Raw genomic sequence first — 22313 nt, forward strand, 5'->3', positions numbered from 1 at the left:
GCAGTCGTGGTGGCATTGATTGGTGGCGTTACCAGACTCAAGTTCTTATCCCAAAGCTAATTCCCTTCGCAAAGGAGTGCCAAAAAGAGAGACCACGTGTCTTTGTTCAAGAAGATAAGGCACCTTCGCATACCCACCACGCTCAAAGAACTATATACCGAAACGCTGAGGTGGAGCAGCTCCCATGGCCAGGCAATTCACCTGATCTCAACGCTATTGAAGCAGCCTGGCCATGGCTCAAAAGAAAAACAACACGAAGAGGCGCACCAAAAAGTCGGGCGGAAGGGACAAAAGTATGGCAACAGTACTGGGATGAGCTACCTCAACACCAAATTCAAGCTTGGATAGAGCGTATTCCGTTTCATATTCAAGAAATCATTAAACTTGAAGGTGGCAATGAGTACAAAGAGGGGCGGCGGGACCGATCTACATAGCTTCGGCCCTATTTTCGGCGGTAATCAATGCACCCCTGTCAGCAAGAACTTTTGACAGTCACCTCCGTAGATTAGCTGCTGAATGGTACACGTGCAAATCGGCCCGTCGACCGGTGAGATGGACTGGCAGCCCGCTCAGGTGGACGGTTTTGGCCGTAGCGTGCACTGCTGATGTATGGGAATGCTTGATTCTGGGTATCTTGGATATGCGCGCTCAAGTCTAGCCCTGTCTCCTTCTATCACCGCCGGCACTTTCCACTCTGTTATTACTCACATAGCCCTACTCCGACTTGGACCGCCCACGAACGCGCTGCTGGTGCTGCTCTTCCTGCAGCTTCTTCTTCTGCTGCCACTGCCACTCCACCAGGACGGGTAGAAACTGCCAAAGATCAAACTCGGGCCAGAGGCACTTGAGGAAAACAATGGACGTGTTCTCGTGAGCCTGCCACAGCATAAAGTCGCTCAGCCGCTCGACGCCAGAAGTGCGGATCAGCAGATCAAGCGGTGGAGCATCTGCCGTCATCATGTTGTCGTTTAGCGTCTGAGCACTAATTGACTCGGGATCCAAGAACGTGGGCTCGTTGGACAAGTCATCTTTTTCAGGCTCGTTGATGGCCGTCGACGTCGACGACGAATGCCCATCTCCAACCGAGGCGTCATCTTTCGACGGCGACGCTGAACCCAACTCGGGCTGCTCGAAGGCGCCTTCTGTATCCTCCTCCAACATTTGCTTCCGGATATGCTGGGTAATGTGGGACTCGGAAAACGTGCGTTTCGACGAATTAGACAGAGTGTGCATCGGGGTACTGTAGGTCTCGACAGTCTTCATCACAGCGGTGGTAATCTCATGGCGCGACGTGTACGGAAAGCATACATTCAGCACAGCCCTGTGAACGGTCAGTGAGGTTTCTTTATAACCGGTGTAGTATTGTACTTTTTGTTGTGAGCAGTCATGGCAACGGCCTTGTCGACGGCCTTGAGCACGTCTGGGCTGATGAGCTCCCGCTGACCCAGTATCCGGACGGATGCACCATAGCGATCTAGTAGAGCACCGTGCTCGGCCAGCTGCTGCAGCTTCACCTTGGCCATGGACATGAGTGCATCCACCTCATGCTTGGAGCGCTTGAAGTTTTCTATGCTGAACGCGTAGATGGTCACAACCCTGACTCCGGTCTTATAGCAGACTTCCAGGATCTAGCGAGCAAATCAGCACTGTGCCAGGACAAGGGGACATTTGTTGGCTTCTCATACCCGGGCCAATGACTCGAAGCCCAGATTGTGCCCCTCTACAGTCTCAATATGGTGGTTGCGCGCAAACCGCCTGTTGCCGTCCATGACGAAGGCGACATGCTGGGGAATAGGGCCTTGCTTGAGAGAGCCGATGAGGAGTTCGCGTAGCTGCCTGACGGTCCATGCGACTGGAGGCGAGGTTGCGAACCACTTGTGTATGCGAGAGTCGTGGATTGATCCCATTGCGAATATTGCTGGGCTACTTGGCGTAGCTCCTCTAGGGGTATCGGAATTGCAGTGTGGCTGTGGGCGCGAGTGGTGAAAGACGCTGGAGACGGCTTCACGAGACAAACGGCGCTCGGTGAATCAGGGTATCATGGTGTATAAGGATCGCAATCAAGGACAAGACGCTACGTAACGGATTCAGGGCGCAGTGGGCTCTGACGCGCCTCGTGTGCATCTCAGCATCCGGGGTCCTGGACGGGGTGAGTGGCTGGGCATGCTGACTAAGCGTGGCGCGGCGCAACCGTGGCTTCCGCCTATGCCATCCTTGCCGACTTTCCGCTCACATCTCTCATTTTTGCCCGACGCGAGCCTCACTGCCGCGTCATCAAAGCTGGGCTCTCCTGCTCTTCTATACGCACTACCATCAAGTATTCGCACCCTTGTCCCAACGGCGCCATGGCCGAAGAGGCTCAGCACAACGTCACTGTGCTTGCCGACCAGCTCATTGAAGGCTTTGCAGCGTTGAGCGGACAGTACCAGGCTCTGTTGCACCAGCACAGACAGGTAGAGAGCAAGCTCTTGTGGGCCAAGCAACAGGTACGTGACAGCCTCACGCAGTCGTCCCCCTCTCCTATGATGATACACTTTAGCTCTAGACCTGCAGCTGCTCTCGCGGCTTTGACAGAAAACAACCACAGCATGACCTGATACGGATGTTTTTCCCTCACGAATCAGCACACACGATGCTCCAAGGATGAAGCTGACTCGCAAACAGTACCTTGACCTGCTCAAACGGTTCACGCCAGATACGCTGTCGCAAGACCATCATGCCTTCCTGCAAGAACTTGAGCGCATTGGCGACGAGCAAGCGCATATACCTTTGAATTTGGTGGAACAGTTAGCAGATAGCGACGATGTAGAGCGCAAGAGCCGGGCACTGGTCATCCAGAAGGCCGAAGAGGCTGCTGTGCAGCTGCGTGCCCCTGAAAATACTGCAAGTGTAAAGATATGGAGCGGCCCGTCTGCAGACGTGCCGTCGCCGCTGCCCGAGACACAGCGCAATAGAGCCCCTTCACCTCTTGAAAAAGATTTTACAGTTGCGGGAACGCCGAGCAAGCTGGCCTGCCCTTTTGCATCTGGAAGCGGCAGAGGCAGCCCGCTCGCTACACCGCGAAGCTCGACGTCACGACTGAGTCTGCGCGGCCGTAGATCCAAACGCCCCTCGTTTGCCGATCCCATCCGCGCCGAAATATGTAGCAATAAACCTTCCTCGTTGTCCGCCTCCGTAGCTGCATCTGGCTCCGCTGCTGTCTGTCCCATTCGCTTTCTCGACCAGCACAACCCTGAAGAGGTTGCCGAATACTTTGAAAAACACAAGCATGAGCTGCCGAGGAGCCATGAAATCTGCATTACGCGCTTCCAGAGCAACCAGGAGAGTATTGCACAGCTGGATCGCAAGTATGGCAACCTGGTCAACATGATCCAAGGCCTCGGCCAAAAGCACCAGGCGTGGCTGCCCGAGGACCCTGACGATGCCATTGTCGAAGAGCCTGACCTTGAGCCTAACCAAGCCAGCAACGTCAAGGCAGACGCCAAAGTTCAACACTGGGCCTCGGCCGTGTCTGCCAGTCTGAACGATGGCGCGCCAACACCTGAAGAAGCACCCGAAGAACACACCATGGACGAGACGAGAACAGCACGCTTTGACCGTCCGCTGAAGGAAGTGCGAGTGGGCGAGTCCCCCAGCCGGCCTTGGGGCATATCGATACCTGCAAAATACACCAACGCAGAGAGCTCGTCGTCGGTGGGCTCTGTCCCAACGGCATCTCCACAGTTTCCGCTCGACACGGGTCGGCCAATCGACGACACAGCACAAGAGACGGGCAAGTGCCCATTTGACCACCACGCGATGATGGACCAAGCTCCTGCACAAGGTCAGGCACGGCAGTCTGCTCCACCACCGCACTCGCAGCCGGGGGCCACGACGGCGCGCGCGGCACCCACCGACCCCTTGCCGCAGCCACCAGTTCCAGAGCAGAACGGGGGGACGGGCGGCCCGAGGATGATACCACAGATGGTGTTCAACGGACCCGTCTTCCTAGGGTATCCCCCAGATCAGCTGGCGCTGCTGCTGCAAAATAGTAACATTGGTGCAACGATGCGGTAAGCTCCAAGCAACAAAGGTAATTTGAATTCTCTGGCTGGTCGATCTGAGGTATTGTATTGTAATCAGAAGGTAGGCTTCCACTATTGCCTGCCTCGCCACTGCGTGTCACTCTCCGTCTCCCGAATGCGTGCATGCCGGTATTGTCTGCGCCGTCCATTGCCACTACATGTCTTGTTCTGAGTTTGCCAAGGGTTGCTCATGTCTTCTTCAGGTCTGTCATCCACGTGCGCACGCCCTTTGCGCTGTCGTGTGCCGCACGGAACACTGGCTTGGCATCAGCCACGATGTGCTCAAGGTGATTGGTGGGTACTCACGCTGCCGCTCGTTTTCATCCAGGCCTCGCATGAAGTTGGCGCCTTCGCCTAATGCACCTCGTGGATTGTGGGCTTGATCGGCTATCAGAGCAGCCCTGGCCTTGAAGGTCTGCATGGGTTAGCTTGGGGCCAGGTGAGGGTGTCTGGCACGAGACTCACGTCACTCAGCACCTCGATCATCTCTTCCTCTTCAAACAGCTCGAGAATGCGTGCCCCGAGGTTGTAGAAGTGCGGGGCCAGGGCACGCAAGTCGACGGTGCGCGGGTCGGCTTTGAGTGCGTTGAGGACGCGAGGAGCGAGGGCGGCTGGAGGGTCGATGGTCACGAGAGAGGATGTATTTAGGCTTTGGCTGTAGTAGAGTGAATACACAAGTGTCGACCAAGACTCGAAGACGGATCTACCTCACTGCAAGCATCTCGCCCAGCCACAAGGGAAGCTCGACCTTGGAGCCCTGCTTCATGTCGCCGCTCATGTTGCCCTCGAGATAGCCCAGGCCAGGAACGGTAAGCTCAAAGGTGCAGGGTACCTTTTGAGCATCCGTGAGGATGGCATCCACATCGTAGTACGAGCTCATGGTGTCTGAAACACGTCAACCGACCACTCTGGCAGAACGAGCGTAAGAGGCGGCAAGGCACTGGCAAGGCACATGGCGCTGTGCTGCGCCATGCCAGCCGAGAAAAAAGAGGTCGGAAAGAAGAAGCCTTAGGCACAGCGGCCGACGTGTCGCGCGTCGTGCGACCAGCAGCCTTTGTGCACGCACTGAGACGAATATGCACTGGGCTTTCATGCAAAGCGTCGCCCGGGCAGGACGAGAACGGGGGGGCAAACGGGGGCAAACGGCGTGGTGGGAGAAGATTTGGAAACGGTCTGCTTACTGCGAGGCTACGGCTGTGTTGCGCGTCCAACGAGTGCCTGGCGGAGGTCCGAATGGATAAGTATATGACGCGTTTCGCCCAGATGGGGGAGCACTCACCTCTCTCCGCACCCCAGCACACGTTAATCTCAGGGCCTGCAAGTATTTGCTGTGTGAATCAATCAATCAATCAATCAATCAGTCAGTCACAATCAATCGGCCAGCTCGACCCCGTACCAGTGTCAGTGTCAGTGCCAGCGCCGTCGTCCAGCCCCACGCCGCCGTCGTTGTGAGGCTCGCCGACTTACTTGGGGCTGGCTGCACCTCCATCGCCTGCTGGCCAAAGCTCCCGGAACCTCGATGTCATAGGAACCAGGCGCCGGCTGCCCACATGAACCACCACCCAGCCCTGCCAGCCAATTCTCCCCAGCAGAGCACCTCTCCACCAGCGCTCCCCCCCCCCTGACTACCGGATTTCTATTTCACTCGGCTCTTTGTAGGATATAGTAAGTCGCGTGTGACCCCCCAATTCGCCCCCCCAGCCCCACAGCCCTGCCTGCGCATAGCGGTGCTCGCTCTGTATACAGACACATCCACATCCACATCCACATCCACACAACGCCCCCCTTCTTCAGCCCATCGCCCGATCCCGCTCGCTTGCTCAACCGCTTGCTGACGATCCGCAGCCACAGCAATCACGTCTTGGCTGCCGTCGACTGCGCATTGCTAGCTTTACATTAATGATCCTTCATCTCGACGCCTCCCCCACCGCGCCCTAGGCATAAATCGGTACACTTAAACACCTCACACTCTCTCGCCCCCCCAACCGGCACCATGGCCGTGAGCGAACGCATATCGCAGCTCATGAGCGCCCTCGACACGGGAACCGGCCCTGACAACTCTCGTGCCACCTCTCCTGGCGGCGACTGGCGGCAGGCCAACGGCGGTGTCAATGGGGCCGATGACAGGCGTCGCCCGCGCACCTTCCCATACTTTGAATACCTCCCCTACCAGACAGAGGACCAGAGCGATCGCGAAGAGAGCCTCAACACATGTCTGAAGCATCTCTACATTGCCGTCTTAGCAGGTGACTTTGCGCCGGGCGCAGTGCACTGGACGCGCGAGATTCGGGGCTGGCTGTCGCTCAAGTTTGATCTTCCCCGCAGCACGCGGGTGAAGCTGGTGCATCTCTACTATGAGCTGGCACTCGCCCCCGGCCTGGACTATCTGGTCGCCGAGCGCTTTGCGAGCATGTTCATGGTCTTGACCAAGTGAGTAGAGCGCCAGCTGAAGCTTGGCCCACGAGTGCAAACTGACAACTTGACAGGCGTAAACACTATCTCCGCCCCGGCACCGACCTGCTGCTCGACTGGCGACCGCTCTACAGAGAGCTGAAGATGTTCGTTCTGCCCTCGGAATCGGGAGGCTCCCACCCGCCCAACGTCAAGCGCAACATTCGCACCTTGACCAAGATGTGCACCTTTGCGCAGTCGTACTTTGATCCCAAGGAGATTCCCGCCATGCTCGAAGAGCTTCTGCCCTTTTTCAGCACATCTTTCAGCGAGAATGCATTTGTCGTTGTGGGTCTGCTGAATCTGCTCCTGCCCACGCACCCAGCCCCTGAGGACATGCCAAAGCTGCTACCACAAGAATACCTCCCCACCTTCTTCCACTTGTGGTCGCTCGTAAACCGGTCGCGGCTCTTCGATGCACACTACATCGATACCTTGTCGAGGCTGGCACGCGACAATCTGACGGCGTCGCATGTGCCCTTCTCGCAGTACGGAGTCTTCACAGGAGAACAGTCGTCCCAGATCTTCACGGCGATTTTGCGCCTGCTTGAGATCCCAGTGGGGCAGGCAACCTCTCCCTACAGTAGTTCGGTCGATCTCGGAGCGGGCCTGGCCGTGATGCTAGACCGCGATCCGCGGAAGCATCCGTCTACACACCACATCGCCCGCATCATCGCCATGTCATTGTCCCCCGCAGCTGCCGAGCACCCAGACTCTACTCTTACCAAGTTAGAGGGCCTGATTCAAGCGGTAGAAACCTTCTTCCATCCCTCAAACTCTGGGAGCTGGACCAGGCCTTTGGCGCAGTTCGTGTACTACCTGGCGGATATTTTTGTCCTGCGCTGGAACCGCGAGCATAGCGGTGAGATGGATGTGCCAGAAGAGCGACGACTCAATGACGCAGTCAAGCGGCGCTTTGTGCTCTGTCTGCGTGAGGTCACGTTCATGGGCATCTTCTCTAAAAGCGACAAAGCTGTGCAATACGCCCTGTCTACCCTGCAGAGCCTGGCGTTTCTTGAGCCCAACCTCATCCTGCCAGGTGCATTACAGCGAATCTACCCCGCAATGCAGGGGCTTGTCGAGGTTCATCGTACAATTTCGTCTATCCGCGCGTTGCACATGCTTTCAAAGGTCATGGCCAAGACAAAGGGCTTCCGGTGCCACGTTACGTCGGTACTTGGGCTTGCACTACCTGGTATCGATGCCAACGACCTGGAAAAGACGCTGCATACCTTGCAATACATCCAGGGCGTGTGCTACCTGATCCCATTCCAGGATCTCACAAAGGCGAAGAAGGCGTCCAACGAAGAGGCCTCGAGAGGTGGAGCAACTTCGCCCATAGATGACGCTGGTGCTGATACCGGGCTGGCTGTGGACTGGATCACGGCGCAAGTTGACCGACTCGAGAATGCCAATGGCAACGTTGAAATCAATTACGAAGAAGAACTCAGTGACGCAGACGAGGCAATGATCCTGCGCTCATCCACGACTGGGCTCAATGAGTTCCTCATCACGTTTCTCGGCCGCGTCTTCACGTTGCTGGAGAATCTGCCAGATGCTTCTAGGGTCCGCAGTGGCTCTCCCGAAGAGTATGTGGTCAACCAGCTTCCAGCGGCTTTCACACCACTGCTCGCTGCGCTCTCTCCTGAGCTGTACGATATCGCGCTTGATAAGATTGCCAACTTCATCACGAACCATGTCGTTCACCAGGCAAAAGACGCCATTGCGTTCATCTGCAACAGCCTGGTTAAGATCAATCCTGAGAAAGCCCTGAAGCGTCTTTTGCCACATCTCCTTGCAGGTATTCGTACTGAGATCGACGAGATTGGTGCGGGCTCCACGCGAACAACAGGCGCAGAAGTACTTCCGCGCGACCGTGCGCTTGTCTGGAACCTTTGCATTCTTAGCATGTGTGTTGTCCATGTTGGTGATGCAGTCCTTGAGTGGAAGAACGAACTGTTTGAGATTGCAGAGTACATGCAGCAAAAGTGCCGAGGCACGCCTACCGTGCATGTCTCCAACTTTATCCATCACTTGCTGCTGAATCTCACATGCACCTACACTATCGATTACTCAATCTACGAGCAAGATGAGCTTCGACAGGGCTTGTCCACAGAGTCGTGGGGCAGGCAGGTGGATATCAAGAAGCTGAATATCAAGTGGCACACTCCAAGTTCAGAGGAGATAGAATTCGCTATCAAGCTTTTCGAGACGCATGCCAATAACTCAATGACGGCACTCACTGCCCTCATTCAGCCAGACTCGCCAATCAAGCGTGAAGGCACTGGAAAAGATTGGTCCGATGAAGTATCTCGAAACCTCGTTCTATTACGATTGATCATCTCGGGTATCTCAGTCCTGTTTGACGTTCGACACGATCAGGTCACCGATGGCAATATTGAGTCAGACGACGGCTCAGATTCAGATGCAATGGACACAGAAGGCATTGATGACGACGCCGGCCTCGGTGAAGCCGAAGACGAGGAGGTCAAGCCTACCTTCCAGTACGAAGCTGGGTATCCACTACGTCGTGGCGACAACAACTACAACCTTGTCCATGACCTACGTAGGCAAGTGGGCGAGATGCTGCACAAGGTGCATCAGTTCTTGATTGAGAAGCAACCTGATGATGTGCCTTGCTTCAATTCGTTGTACAACGCCTATCGCTCATGGTTCATCGACGTTGGCATCGAGCGGTCTGCCCATGTACTAGATCGGATATCCAGGCTTTTGGAGAATGACGAACGGCCGTTCAGGTTCAGCGGGCTGCGAAAGCAGTATCCACGACCTCTGCTCGTCCGGCGCGCCAACGTCTACCATCTGCAGCGACTACGACACAACGCCAACCCGCGACCAAAGACAGATCTCGACATGACATTGCTATTGGATCTTGCCGAGTCTAGCATTTCACTCTACACCGAGATTCGCCGCACTGCACAGACTGCCAACGAGTCAGCCGTTAAGTGCGTGCTGGGTGCCAGGCCACTTGTCATTCCATCCCTGCTGGATGCGTTTGTCAAGGCTGTTGCTGAAAGTGATTACCCTCGTATCAAGGGTGCCATGTTCGCACTCTTGTTCGGTAGCCTGGCGAAAACTATCAGTCGCGACTGGCGGTTTACTCCCAAGCTGATCAAGGCTTTCATCGAGGTTACTGGTGCTGACAAACCTTCAGTGCAGAAACTCGCGACCAATGCTACCTTCCAGATCATGGACATGGGTAAAGCAATGGAGCGTATGGTCATTCTGCCCAAGGAGGTGGTCGAGTCTATAGCGTATGCTATCGACTCCAGTGAGGGCGATAGTGTACATGACAAAGTCACCAAGCGACGGGACTACATCAAGAAGAAGCGGTCCCGCATTGAAGACAAGAAATCCCAGCTGTCCAAGGAACTCGTGGAGATTGCCAACACCGAACATTGGAAGAAAGTCAGCCGGACGGCGGCTATCATTGTCAATCTGGGGATGCGTTACGACACGGTTGCATCTGACGAGATGATTGACCTGGTTACCAAGGGATCCATTGATCAACATCCTAGTCTCCGAGGTTTGTATGCTGGAGCTCTCATTGGCCTTTATTCAGTCATTCAAACACGCGCCATCACGGGTCACAATTACGAGAAATACCTGTTGAACGAGGAAGAATTGCCGGATAAAATTTCGGTTCCCACCAGGCCAGAGGATCCCGACTGGACTGCAGAGTACTTGGCATCATTTGCACAGCCAGAAGCCAAGTATTACGTCGACTTTGACTACCCTGGATGGCTAGTGTGGACCAAGAGCATGACTGCGTTCAAGCCAAACGCACCACAGCTGTCATATGACGAGGTCGAGACTGGGATCCGTCAAAAGATTGCAAAGCATCTCACTCGCTCTTGGTTCTCAAACTACTTTGCCTTTATGAAGCAGGAGCCACGCGATAACAGCGCTGATCGTTTCCGCATGTCGAGCGCAATGGTACTGACTCATTCGTTTGATCTCGTCTTTGGTGGTCTCACAGAAGCCACATTCGAAGACATCAAAGACCTGACCCAATCGGTGTATGCTGATGGTAGCGACAAGCATCAGCATCGCGCGACTTCTGAGATTATGGCTGCGTTGCTTTCGTGTGCACCAGATCTCAAGGCTGATCAGCGAGAAGCAGTATGGCAATATGTTTTCCCTATCGTCCGCGGCATCTTCCAAGACGGTCTGACGCCAGAGAACTCTGGCTATTGGACGACGTTCCTACACGTTGTGTTGCAATCCAAAGACCCTCGACGAGGATGGCCGCTGGTCGACTGGCTGGCCAGCTTCCGCCTTGACATGGAGTCTAATGCAGCTTTCAAGGAGAGTTCAAAGATCCATCTGCTTACACAATGCATCTGCGACGCCGGTTGGCACTTTAGACTGGAGAAGCCAATCCTGGAAGATTTCATGAAGCATCTCGACCATCCTTACAAAGGCGTGCGTGAAGCCATGGGCCAGACTATTGCGAGCATCTTCAGGACACGTTACCACGAATCGTACAAAGATGTCGGTACGCTCATGAAGGCACAGAAAGAAGCTTCTTCGATTGGAGTCCGGCCATATCAGCCCACAGAGGAATTCAGCAAGACCATTACCGAAGTCTTTGACCGACTTGAGGTATGGCGCCAGGAGCGTCCTGCAGGCCAACAGACGCCTTCGTCGTACACATCCGGTGGTAAAACAGTCTTGCTGTGGCTCGACACTACCCTTTCTTCGTATGAGTGTACATCGCTCGTTAAGTTCTTCCCAGATGTTTTCATGGAGCAACTACTCCACATGATGGACATCAAGGAGGATCCCGAACTGCAATCGCTAGCATACCATGTTTTCCGACACCTGCCCAACATCCCGCATCGCGAGGGTGAAGATTCTGAATTCATTGCTGCACTCATTCGCATAGGACGCAATGCAACGAGCTGGCACCAACGTCTGAGAATCCTGATCAATATTCAGGTCATCTACTTCCGCAGGCTGTTTCTCATGAGCGAAGAGCAGCAACAGAGCATGTTCGACTGTGTGTCTGCCATGCTGTCAGATACCCAGCTAGAGGTACGTATGGGCGCCGCTACCACGCTATCTGGCATGATTCGTTGCTCGCCCATTGCATTCCGCGATCGCCAGGTCTCAACACTCAAGGAGCGCTTTACGAAGCAACTTACCAAGAACCCGCTGCCGAAAAAGCGTGTTCCAGGAACACCCACAACCGAGCAGGGCAAACTCGTCCTCACTCGTCACGCCGCTGTACTAGGTCTAGGCGCGCTCGTTCAAGCATTCCCATACCAGAGCCCCCCGCCAGCGTGGTTACCGGAAGTACTCGCCACGCTTGCGAGGAAGGCCGCTGCTGATCCTGGCATGGTGGGTAAGAGTGTCAAGACTATTCTCGCAGACTTCAAGAAGACGAGACAGGATACTTGGCATGTGGACGTCAAGGTAAGTTTCATGTTCTCTCAGCGAGGACGCCTCGATGCGATGCAAGTACTAATTATGGAAATAGGCGTTCGAGCAAGAGCAATTGGAGGATCTAGAAGGTGTACTATGGAAGAGTTACTTTGCTTAAACGCAGAGCATGCAGCCACGGACGACGACCGATTATGATTGTAGGTTGTTTAGAGGATAGGGAAATCATGTATACTTTAGCCAGCAACAACCCGGATGGTCCTGATCACGAACGACACGATGGGGCTTTGCATACGCGGGGTTTTTGTGGAGACGGCATCTTCTAGGCAGTTATGTGCTTATGTATCAAACAAGCTGCCTTCAACTGTGTGCTGCTTACTCATGGTGACGGAAGAAGGGATCTTGCATGTAGCTCCCTGCCTTAAGATGCGTACTTGCCCCTCCAGTCCCCCACTTGAGAAAGCTTAAGCCGTCGCCCGCCCTTGACATCATCCCAACTAAAGTCACTCCCTCAAGTCACCACACTCGACAACAGTGCTTTTTTTTCTCTGCGCCCCAACACAATGCCACTAACGGTACTGTCTGCTCCAGACGTCCGCAAGCTTCTTCTACAGTTGACCAAGCAAGATATCCTCGACTTGCAGCAAAGTCTCGCCGATGCGCTGCACCACTACTCGACCAGCACCGTCGAAGACGACAACAATGGGTGTTGTGAAAGTTACCAGTCCTCGGGGGCTACTCTCAAGAGTAAGGATGGGGGTATAATGACTGTCGTGCCGGCTAGCAGGTACGTTCAAAACCCCCCTTTTTGTTTTTCATCACAGGACCTTTTAGATGGAGAGGTGATTGACGAGGTGTAGTAATGATGGTCTTGGAGTCAAGATTACCACGCTTTTGAATGATAGTAGGAGTAAGGTGTCAAGTCGTGAGGAAACAGAGTCGATTGCTTCGTCCGTGGGCTCAATGGCACTGTCTCAGGATTCCATCCCGTCTACGAAGGGTGCGGCGTTGCCTCGTTCGCTCTCCCACCACGACAGTCTCGCCCTATTCGACACGACGGGCTCTCCACGCGCCCTCATCAACACGGCCGAAATGACTGCGTTCCGCACAGCCCTCGCCAGCACCATGCTATTCAAGAAGCGGCACAACGTGCACGACGTGGTCGTCTTCGGCGCAGGCCGACAAGCCTACTGGCACATTCGCCTGGCACTGCTGCTGCGCGGCCCGGATATGCACCACCTCAGCATCATCAACCGCGACTTTGCGCGCGTCCACCAACTCCTCGAAATGCTGTACAATCCCCACGATACCGCTCCAAAGGAATTCAATCCGGACCCCCAGCACGTGCCGCTGTACCGCTCCCGCCACCAAACACAGACCCAAGCAGCAGACAAGGACGAGGCGGAACAAGAAGATGCCCAACCGCTGCTATACAAGCCCAAAATCCAGATTCTCACGCCCGCACACGCAGAGTACGCACGCCATTTACACGCCACAATCCGCTCCAGCAGCTGTATTTTCCTGTGCACGCCCTCGACAAGCCCGCTGTTCCCCGCGCCCCTGCTGACGAATCCCGAGGGCCGCAAAAAGGGGCGCTACATTGCTGCCGTTGGCTCCGTCGCCGCAGGAATGATCGAGCTGCATCCGGAGATTGTGCGTCAGAACGTTGCGCCCGAGCAGGGCCACCGCCATTTCCACAGGCATGCGCAGCAGGGCGGCGCCGTGGTCGTGGATAGCGTGGACAAGTGTCTGCGGGAAGCTGGGGAGGTGGTGCAGGCGGGGCTGGGGCCTGAGCAGGTGGTTGAGATTGGCGAGCTGGTTATGCTGAAGAGGGATGCGGAGAGGAGGCGGAGAGAGTGTCTGGCGAGTACGGGTATCGAGGATCAAGGCCTCGATTTGCGTGGTGTGGAGCTGGGCGAGTGTGAGGCGAGCAAGAATAAGAAGATGAAGAGGCAGAGTGGAAGTGGAAAGGATAAAGATAATGAGAGCGCGGACAAAGCTCATAAAAGCCTCATTGAATGGCTGGTCAAGGGTAATGTTATTTACAAGAGCGTGGGATTAGGCCTCATGGATGTCGTCGTGGGAGGCGACTTGGTCAATCTGGCCGATGCCCGAGGCATTGGCACGAGGATCGACGGCTTCTAGGAAGAGTCGCCTCCATCGTATCCAGAATGGGGACCAGGCCTAGAGCACCTGGCACACTCGTGCGAGTGCAGCTGAGAACGAGCCAGACACATTGGTCAATATCTGTAGGCAGTTGCTAGCATCACATCACATAATAATAACAAATTGGCGGCGTGCGTTATCAAATCGATTCCAGTCAATGAGTCGTGCTCGACTTCTTTTAACCCTCCTAAACTCCGTTGGTATTGTGAACCGCATACATGCAGAGATAAGAGACACGCCGTAAAGTCATCATAAACCCTTCCAAGCACCCCCAAGACACGCTTAGATCTTGATGGCGCTCTCAACGGCCTTCCTGCGCTTCTCCATGCGAGCGTTGGCCTTGGCACCCATGATACCACCACCCCAGTGGCGCGAGGCATCCTTGTGGTGCTTCTCGAGGTAGCCGTCGTTGACGGCGCTAACGAGCTTCTGGAGCTCGTTCTTGTCCTCGGAGCGGACCTCGGTGAGGGCCAGGACGGCGGCAGTCTTCTGGTGAACAACGGTACCGAGACGAGCCTTGCCCTTGACAATGACGTAGGGCACACCCATCTTGCGGCAGAGAGCGGGCAGGAAGATGACGAGCTCAATGGGGTCGACGTCGTTGGCAATGAGGACGAGCGAGGCCTTCTTGTTCTCAATGAGGCCGACAACGTGGTTCAGACCGTACTTGGCAACGTAGGGCTTCTTGGAGACGTCCTCCTTCTTCTTGCCCTCGGCGACGGCGGTAGCCTCCTTGGTGAGCCTCTCCTTCTTCTCGGCCTTGGTCTCGGGGCGGTACTTGTTGAGGAGCTTGAAAGACTGGGTGGCGCTGGATTCGACGTTAGTCATTGAAAACGGACATGGCAATGGGAGACATACAGGTTACGGTCGGCAACGTGCTGGAACTGAGCGATGCTACATCAAAGTCAGACATTGTCCATGGAACGCAGAATTTTTCGGGAGACGAACGAAGGAGGAACCTTCAGGCGCATGTTCAGGATCTTCTTCTGGCGCTGAAGACGGACGTAGGCGGGCCAGCGGACCATGCGGCCGAGGTTGCGCTGGGGCTGGATGTCCTGGCCAATGCCATAGTTGCGAGGCCTCTTCTCGATGAGAGGGTTCTGTCCTAGTTAGCCTCGAATCTATGCCATTAAATTGCGTGGGTTGCAGAGAGAGCAAGTCGAAAAGCTTGACTTTAGTAGTAAAAGTAGCCTTCAGCGGGGGGAACGGAAACTCACCTTCTGCTTCTTCGCCGCAGCCGACTTGGAGCTGGCCTGGGGGAAAGCCGCAGGCTTCTTACCGCTTCCTTTTGGTGGCATTTTCTGTCATAGAGAACAAACCATTAGCGAAATGTCCAACGCATCTTTGGTATGAATCTCGTAAGAGCGAGAAGAGGGCGATCCTTTGCAGGAGCCATTCTACAACTCTAAGCCATCTTCGCGCCCGCACACGCTGTTTTTTCCTGCACAAAAAGTGGCAGAGCGAGATGCGGGTGGGAATGCTAACGAGCATTCATTGTGTGTGCGTGCAAGTGCGCTTACAGGATGTGTGTTGGCGGCGGTCGACGAGGTGGACGTTGGCGATGTTGGGCTTGACAAAGAATCGAGAAAGCGGGCGCAGAAGTTGCATATTCCGAAATCCAGCGAAGCGAGTGGGCGCGGCGCCGGAGCATTGTTTGGCCGACGCTAGTGACTGTGCCCAATCGGAATGCGGGACCCGCCCGTCCCTGGGGTCCTGTCAGATAATATTTGACATTACGATTTCTTTGCGGCGATATGGCCAACGCACTTGGGCTTCCAGGGCAAGGACAAGTCGGCCGTTTGGTTGTCATAGCCTTTCTTTGGAAGACACTGCTTCTCGCGCTTGCAGCCTTTTGCCCGGGCCCTGGTTACGACACATCTGCTCTGATATTGCTAGACGCGAGCGCGCAGCGCCACAACCACTTCAATGACACGACGCGCGGCGGGCGATTGATCCTGAATTTGCTGCGATGGGACGCCTTGTACTTTGTCAAAGCCGCTGAGCGGGGCCAGATCCACGAGCAAGCATGGGCGTTCAGCGGGGCATACTCCCGTCTTCTGGGCCTAATCGGTCAACGTGAGTAAAGAGCCGCCTGCTTTTTCTCCAGCCCAGATGCTGATGGTCAGCAGTGATGAGTGGAGGTGCAAAGCCTCCGTTTCACTACTACGTTGTGGCTGGCATCGTCCTTTCCAACGCTTGCCATGTCCTCTCTGCGCTAGTGCTGTATCGCCTCTTGACGCTGATTGTGGAACCGCAGCGGCGAAAAGTCATCCCATTCATTGCAGCTGTCTTGCATGTCTTGACGCCAGCGTCCCTGTTCATGTGTGCGCCATACGCAGAGGCCATGTTCTCTCTTCTTAATTTTTCGGGTATGCTCTTGTACGCCCAATCCAAGGCCATGGCTGGAACTACCGCGTTCTCTTTCCAGGAGGACATACAGAAGCTCGGTGCGGGTCTTTTCTTTGCTGCTGCCACGCTCACGAGGAGTAATGGGTTGCTTAGCGGCATCATCTTGTTATACGATGTGGCTGGGTCCCTCGTCAATCTTACGTCTGCGCAGCGCAGCATTCATGATTTCAGGCGGATGCTCGTTACATGTCTAGCCGGCAGCATGATAGCCGTGGCCTTCATCGGGCCGCAGTATCTAGCATATGCCGAGTTTTGTAATCCCGAGAGTGACGCGGGAATCCGGCCATGGTGTGAGCGGAGCGTGCCGAGTATCTACTCGTGGGTACAAAGTCATTACTGGTAAGTGGTCTGCTTGAGTGGGCTTATTACTCTGACCTTGGGTAGGAATGTGGGACTTTTCCGCTACTGGACTGTATCGAATTTGCCTCTGTTCATGCTAGCAGCACCGATGGTATGGCTCCTGTTGACCTCGAGTGTGACCACTCTCCGCAGTTGCGTTCAGCGCTTGTTGCATCAGCCTACTGTTCCTGGAGCTGGTGGAACGAAGGTTTCTGGGGATAAAATCTCTGCGGTATGCACGCTGCCTGAACTGGCACTCCCGCAATTACTGCTGGCTGTCATGGCCGTCACGAGCTTCCATGTTCAGATTGTGAATCGGATCGCCTCAGGCTATCCAATTTGGTACCTCGTCCTTGCGACTTGGGTGGCAGACTCGCAGCGTGCAAAGGATCATTCGCAAAGAGCGCAATGGTTTGTTCGTGGTATCATCGTGTATTCCCTAATCCAGGGAGCGCTGTTTGCAAACTTCCTTCCGCCTGCTTAATCTAAATTGCCATATCTCCTCAAAGAGACTGTCCACTCCCACACACCTCTCACTGGTGTCACCTGATGTGGAAAATAGTCTCAGGACTTTGCGTAAATCCGAACGCCACGAAACCCCGTCGATGGAAAAATCGATCCTGCAATTAACGTGTCACAGCATCGCTCGTAACTGCCATCCTGCATCATGAACATTGGCAGACGATACCAGGACTCGACAAGCCGACATGTCCTACAGCCGCATAAGTACCGTCACACACAACTCGGTGGCATGGCAAAGCCACAATTCGGCCGTTGAGTACCTTCTCCAAAGCAACCAGTGCAACATGATTCAGCTCAGTGAAGTCGTGTCCTCGACTGCCGCACGACTGTGTACCAGCATGGCTCGAAGAAGGGCTCCGGCTGGTATGTGCGAATATCCCAGAACTGCGGCATTGGGATCCTCGTCGTCTTGGTGCCGAGCATGCCGAGAAAAGAAAGTTCATGTACATGGATGGGTAAGTATGGGAATCCTGGTAAGTACCACAGTTGGAAAATCGCGGGTTAGTCGCAACGCCACCATTATACCAGGGAGGTATGCACCCCACCGCCGCATTGTTTGTGAAACAAGATGCTATGCAGGCAAGCAAATCCTGGTCTAGATGTTGAGACCAATATCCCACAACTGGTCGTTGTGGCGGAGCCCGTTATGCCACATGCAGCCAGCTGACCAAGCCCGTCTCAGGGTACTGTGGAGCCGATGCACCGGGCAGAAACGTACCTGCATAAGTTTTCCGGGACGGGGTTTTGCTTGACAGGCTAGCCGTGTTGCAGGGTGCGGGATAATACAACGTGAAGATGCTGTGGCCGTATGGCTGGGTTGCTAGTTGTTCCAAATACGATGAACGCCCGGCCACGCCACTTGGCGCACTGGAGGAAGCATGTTGGTCTTGTGAATTCAGGTTTTTGGTGCTCGAGAGGGGTCAAGGAAAGGCGTGAGTAAGATTGAATTCAGCATCTTGGGTGGTGGTGTGAAAAGATGGTGAACAAGTGTATAAAGGCAGCTCTGACTGCTCCCTGTCGAATAGTCTTGCACATCAACTCGTAAAGACCTACATTCGCTACGAGATCAAGATGAAGCTGCCTACCTTTGTTACGCTCTTCAGTCTCTCCACGGCTGTAACAGCCGTGCTAGAAGCCAGACAACAGTGTTCCGAGGACAGTTGCTACAGGGCTGTCTACGGTGAAGGCGCCTTTTCACGCGTTGTCCAAGGTGTGCAGGACTGCGAGGATTACCTGACTACCAGTGTGATTTGGCATCCCATGTAAGCAGTGCATTTTAGGTATTGGCACATTGAACTGACGGATTGCTGCAGAATCACGCTTACGGTGTTTGTTCGAACGACTTCAACGACAACTACGCCATGCCCTTCGGGGCCTGTGACAACGGGAGCAACGTCGACGGCAGCTGCTAGACTGGGTGAAAACCGTGTGCGGGTCCGGCAGGCTCTGCCTACTGATTTCTCCACGACGACGGAGTTTGGTCCGCAGCCTTCTTATGCCACTCAGGCTTGTAATACGGCGGCATATTCATCTGCATGCGCGTGTATGAGCATTACTCCAGCTGTAGTCTCGTACCTCGGAACCGTAAGTGGCATTGTATGACGAGAAAGAGATGAGTAAGCTAATTTTTTGATAGACTGTGACGAATACTGCGACGACAACATTTACGGCCGTGGTGACGACGGGCACTTCTTGTCCGGTCAGCTCGCCAGTGTCAAGCTTAGCTGGGTCGTCTTCGTCCTCGAGTAGCAGGTCCAGTGGTATAGAGAGCTCTTCGTCCAGCTCGGCCACGTCGGCTGGACCCAGCGGTACAGCTAGCGCATCCAGCAATTCCAGTAGCTCGAGTGTCACGTCGACAGCATCAAGCTCGTCTGAAAGTTCGAGCGCATCATCATCTGGTACAAGCGTGGTACCTACTAGCGATGTATCTGTGACGAGCAGCTCGTCGGCGTCGTTGAGCAGCATGAGCAGCTTCAATGGGTCGTCGTCTGCAACAAGCGTGGTTTCGATCACTGACTCGTCAGCATCTCCAAGCAGCACGTTCAGTTTTTCGAACAGCACGTTTGCAACGAACAGCTCTCTGGTCCCGTCGACTACATCGTTTTGGTGGTCTGCTTCGACTACGAGCTCCTCTGTTAGCACAACATTGTCAGTGACTGTTTCTGACAGCACCAGCTCGGTTCAAGAAACGGGTAGCAGCTCGTCGAGTTTGTTCAGCAACTCGAGCTCGTCGGCAGTCAGCACTTTGTCGAGCATGTCTAGCAACAGCAGCAGCAGCGTTTCTGTTACTTCGTCTGGCAGCAATACTATTACCGTGTCTGATAGCGTTACTATTACGTCGTCTGGCAGCAGTCTAGTAACGCCGTCTAGCAGTGTTTCTGTTACGTCGTCTGGCAACGATACTATGACCTCATCCAGCAGCATTCCAGTAACGTCGTCTGGCAACGCTACTATTACCTCGTCTAGCAGTGTTTCTGTTACGCCGTCTGGCAGCGATACTATTACGTCGTCCAGCAGCGGGGAGCCAAGCTCGTCGACATCTAGCATCGTGACTACAAGCCTGAGCGAATCAAGCACAGAGGCGAGCAGCACTTCCTTGGTTAGCAGTACATCCTTGTCAAGTGTGGAATCGTCAACCACGGTAGAGCCATCGCTGAGCACCACTACAACGACGAGCAGCTCGAGCAGCAGCGCAACGCCCAGTGCAGCACCCGTGTGCGGGGGAGCTGGGGTGCAGGTGTGCGACGGCAGCTGCCGTGACACCAAGACGGATCTGCAGCACTGTGGGCGCTGCGGCAACGCGTGCACGTCTGGCAGAGAGTGTGTTAATGGCGTGTGCGCGTCTCCGCCGTGCGACTCGGACTGCGGGTTCGACCGGCTGTGCGGTTCTGGCAGCGCGGCAACGCGATGCATCTGCGCAACAACCGTCGAGGGCAGCGGCGTGTGCTTTGACAAGAATGCATACAGCTGCGGCGACGTGGGCCTTGTACGGTGCCAGAGCAGCATGTTTGGGCGGGATGGGTGCCCGATTGGGAGCGTGTGTGTGCAGGACGTGTGCAATTGTGGCGCCGTACCTGCAGCGGGCATCTGTGTTGCGACGAGGGGGTGCGGAGACGGGGGTACCAATGTCATGGGGAGCCTGGTGCGCATTGGGGAGATGGAGAAGCGCCGGCGGAGCATTGGCGGGGCGGCCAAATAGGGGCAGTGTGGTGGTGAGATGGGGAGGATGGTGCTGGTGGCTGCAGTGATGATGTTGGTGATGGTTGTGGTTGTGGTGGTGGTGGTGGTTGTGAGGGCGATGGTGAGGGAGGTGGGGTGGGGGGGGGGGAGAGGGGGGTTCGCTCAACACACGTCGTTCGCTTGCATGCACAGGAGGACCGGGAGGGCAGACAGCGCCGAGGAATGAATGCAGATGCATGGCTGGTGCATAACATTATCACTCGCTCCCTCGCATGCACACAACAATAACAACCGTCATAATGGCCACAGCCAGGACAACAACAACAAATAACACGGGGGATGCACGCGCACGGCGACGGTGCCACGTGACGTGTGGCTGGCACATGTCGTCTGCCGCCGTGTGCGGGCGCGCAGCACAGCAGAAGACCAGCGCAGAGACTCGATGCCGCCACCGTCGACACGCCCTCTCCTTCTCTCGTCAGCGCGCCCCAAGGCATGAATCAAGGCGTCGATAGCAGTTTAGTGGCCATGCATGGGCGCCGGGGCGTGTGTCGAGCAACCCCACGTTAGCGCGGCGTTGCTGGGACGATCGCCCGCACTGTTTATCCACCCGCTCGGCTGGGCATAGCCGGCCCATGGAAACCTGCCCGCCTGCCCTCCCGTTTCTCTGATAATATGCCCGCCATCTTTCTGCCTTAGAAGCAGACGACCCTGTTCCGACCCTCCTCTCCCTCTCGCTCCCCCCCCTCCCCCAATGGCTGCGCCGGACATGGCTGCTGCTGCTGCTGCCGCTGCGAATGCTCCTGCTGCTGCTGCCACGGGACACCGCCGCAACCGCTCGGCCGTCCTGAGGTCGCTCATCGCGTCGTCCAGGAGCCACCGCCGCTCGCGCACCGAAGGCGCTGCCCTGCCCGCCGCCAGCTTCCAGCAGCCGCCGCCGCTGCTGCCTCGCGACCACCCCCACAGCCAGGTGCGCCCATCCACCCAGCACGACTCCTCCTCCCACTTCTTCTTCAGCCCGCCCTCGCCCCGCAAGTCCAACGACGCCAGGTGCACCAGCCCCAGCAAGAAGAACCTGCACAAGAAGTCGCTCAGCTCCGTCTCCCTGCGCTCGCTGGCAAAGCGTGTTGACGACAAGCCCAAGGACAAGAAGTCGACCGACTCGGCCCGCTCGGCCCCCAACGACGACGACGCAGACAAGCCCAAGCGGCCCAAGTCGTCGACCAACCTGGCGGCCATGTTTGGCAAGGCCCGCTCGCGCGACCGCTCGCCCACCAAGGAGACGAGAGACAAGGAGAACACGGAGCCCCCCCGCCCCGGCCGCATACCGCCTGCCACGCCCATCTGGGCCGAGTTCAGCTCCCACCAAGGCACCGCGGCCACCAAGGCCTCTCTCAACGACCAGCGCCGCAGCATCGACGAGGGCAGCTCCCGCTTCTCCCCCGCCAAGCAGCGCAACTTCCTCGACTACCAACAGCCCGCCGCCCGCCCCGCCTCCAAGCCGCGGCCCAAGTCCATGTTTGCCGCTAGCTCGTCGACGACATCGCTGCTCGAAACCTTCTCCCGCAAGAGGAGCAGCGAGCGCATGCCCCTGTCCGACACGCAGGGCAACGAGGGCCGCCAAAAGGACGCCTCGCCCACAAAGAGCAGGCCCGCGCGCCCGACGCTGAGTAGGTCCAGCACCGACAGCGCCACCAAGGACTTCAGTGTCAAGCCCATGGCCCCCGAGCCGCCGCCCTCGCCAAAGAAGGCCAGCAGAGTCATGGCCGCTGTCGCCGC

At 55.9% G+C, this 22313-nt stretch overlaps 7 protein-coding genes across 7 annotated transcripts; 4 read left to right on the forward strand and 3 right to left on the reverse strand.

Annotated features, from left to right (window-relative positions):
* Window positions 1-579: 579 nt before the first annotated feature.
* SETTUDRAFT_162516 (uncharacterized protein) lies at window positions 580-1996 on the reverse strand. Its single transcript, XM_008022769.1, has 3 exons — window positions 1686-1996; window positions 1369-1628; window positions 580-1321 (listed from the first exon to the last, which is right to left on the reverse strand). The coding sequence occupies exons 1-3, from the start codon at window positions 1905-1907 to the stop codon at window positions 715-717; spliced, it is 1089 nt and encodes a 362-aa protein (XP_008020960.1). The 5' UTR covers window positions 1908-1996; the 3' UTR covers window positions 580-714.
* A 349-nt stretch (window positions 1997-2345) lies between these two features.
* Window positions 2346-12078, forward strand: SETTUDRAFT_152980 (uncharacterized protein; the record flags this gene model as incomplete). The annotated part of the gene is made up of 9 exons (XM_008022770.1): window positions 2346-2486; window positions 2665-4052; window positions 4247-4280; window positions 4539-4704; window positions 5448-5512; window positions 5790-5791; window positions 6003-6494; window positions 6551-11951; window positions 12016-12078. 9 exons carry the CDS (start codon window positions 2346-2348, stop codon window positions 12076-12078), a joined length of 7752 nt encoding a protein of 2583 aa, XP_008020961.1.
* A 403-nt stretch (window positions 12079-12481) lies between these two features.
* Window positions 12482-14063, forward strand: SETTUDRAFT_133929 (uncharacterized protein; the record flags this gene model as incomplete). Its single annotated transcript, XM_008022771.1, has 2 exons — window positions 12482-12705; window positions 12779-14063. 2 exons carry the CDS (start codon window positions 12482-12484, stop codon window positions 14061-14063), a joined length of 1509 nt encoding a protein of 502 aa, XP_008020962.1.
* A 148-nt stretch (window positions 14064-14211) lies between these two features.
* On the reverse strand, window positions 14212-15643 carry SETTUDRAFT_162520 (uncharacterized protein). The gene is made up of 4 exons (XM_008022772.1): window positions 15302-15643; window positions 15033-15184; window positions 14943-14978; window positions 14212-14892 (listed from the first exon to the last, which is right to left on the reverse strand). The coding sequence occupies exons 1-4, from the start codon at window positions 15380-15382 to the stop codon at window positions 14367-14369; spliced, it is 795 nt and encodes a 264-aa protein (XP_008020963.1). The 5' UTR covers window positions 15383-15643; the 3' UTR covers window positions 14212-14366.
* Window positions 15644-15838: 195 nt separating this feature from the next.
* SETTUDRAFT_85443 (glycosyltransferase family 76 protein) lies at window positions 15839-17316 on the forward strand (the record flags this gene model as incomplete). Its single annotated transcript, XM_008022212.1, has 3 exons — window positions 15839-16160; window positions 16214-16832; window positions 16878-17316. The coding sequence occupies 3 exons, from the start codon at window positions 15839-15841 to the stop codon at window positions 17314-17316; spliced, it is 1380 nt and encodes a 459-aa protein (XP_008020403.1).
* Window positions 17317-18425: 1109 nt separating this feature from the next.
* On the forward strand, window positions 18426-18766 carry SETTUDRAFT_18630 (uncharacterized protein; the record flags this gene model as incomplete). The annotated part of the gene is made up of 2 exons (XM_008021918.1): window positions 18426-18599; window positions 18668-18766. The coding sequence occupies 2 exons, from the start codon at window positions 18426-18428 to the stop codon at window positions 18764-18766; spliced, it is 273 nt and encodes a 90-aa protein (XP_008020109.1).
* Window positions 18767-18804: 38 nt separating this feature from the next.
* On the reverse strand, window positions 18805-20783 carry SETTUDRAFT_30463 (uncharacterized protein; the record flags this gene model as incomplete). Its single annotated transcript, XM_008022038.1, is given in 6 exon segments — window positions 18805-18885; window positions 18930-19486; window positions 19527-19707; window positions 19740-20300; window positions 20320-20586; window positions 20706-20783. The coding sequence occupies 6 exon segments, from the start codon at window positions 20781-20783 to the stop codon at window positions 18805-18807; spliced, it is 1725 nt and encodes a 574-aa protein (XP_008020229.1).
* Window positions 20784-22313: the final 1530 nt, after the last annotated feature.

Source organism: Exserohilum turcica (assembly GCF_000359705.1).
Source record: "Exserohilum turcica Et28A unplaced genomic scaffold SETTUscaffold_1, whole genome shotgun sequence".
NCBI lineage: Eukaryota > Fungi > Ascomycota > Dothideomycetes > Pleosporales > Pleosporaceae > Exserohilum > Exserohilum turcicum.

Bases quoted from the DNA above. Each gene is read 5' to 3' on its own strand.
- SETTUDRAFT_162520 (XM_008022772.1), bottom strand. From the start codon at position 15,382: ATGCCACCAAAAGGAAGCGGTAAGAAGCCTGCGGCTTTCCCCCAGGCC. The intron at 14,979-15,032 runs GTTCGTCTCCCG...ACTTTGATGTAG, and splicing joins CGCCTGAAGGTTCCTCCTTC to CATCGCTCAGTTCCAGCACG. The intron at 14,893-14,942 runs GTATGTCTCCCA...CGTCGAATCCAG, and splicing joins CACGTTGCCGACCGTAACCT to CGCCACCCAGTCTTTCAAGC.
- SETTUDRAFT_162516 (XM_008022769.1), bottom strand. From the start codon at position 1,907: ATGGGATCAATCCACGACTCTCGCATACACAAGTGGTTCGCAACCTCG. The intron at 1,629-1,685 runs GTATGAGAAGCC...TTTGCTCGCTAG, and splicing joins GCTTCGAGTCATTGGCCCGG to ATCCTGGAAGTCTGCTATAA. The intron at 1,322-1,368 runs GTACAATACTAC...GACCGTTCACAG, and splicing joins ATGACTGCTCACAACAAAAA to GGCTGTGCTGAATGTATGCT.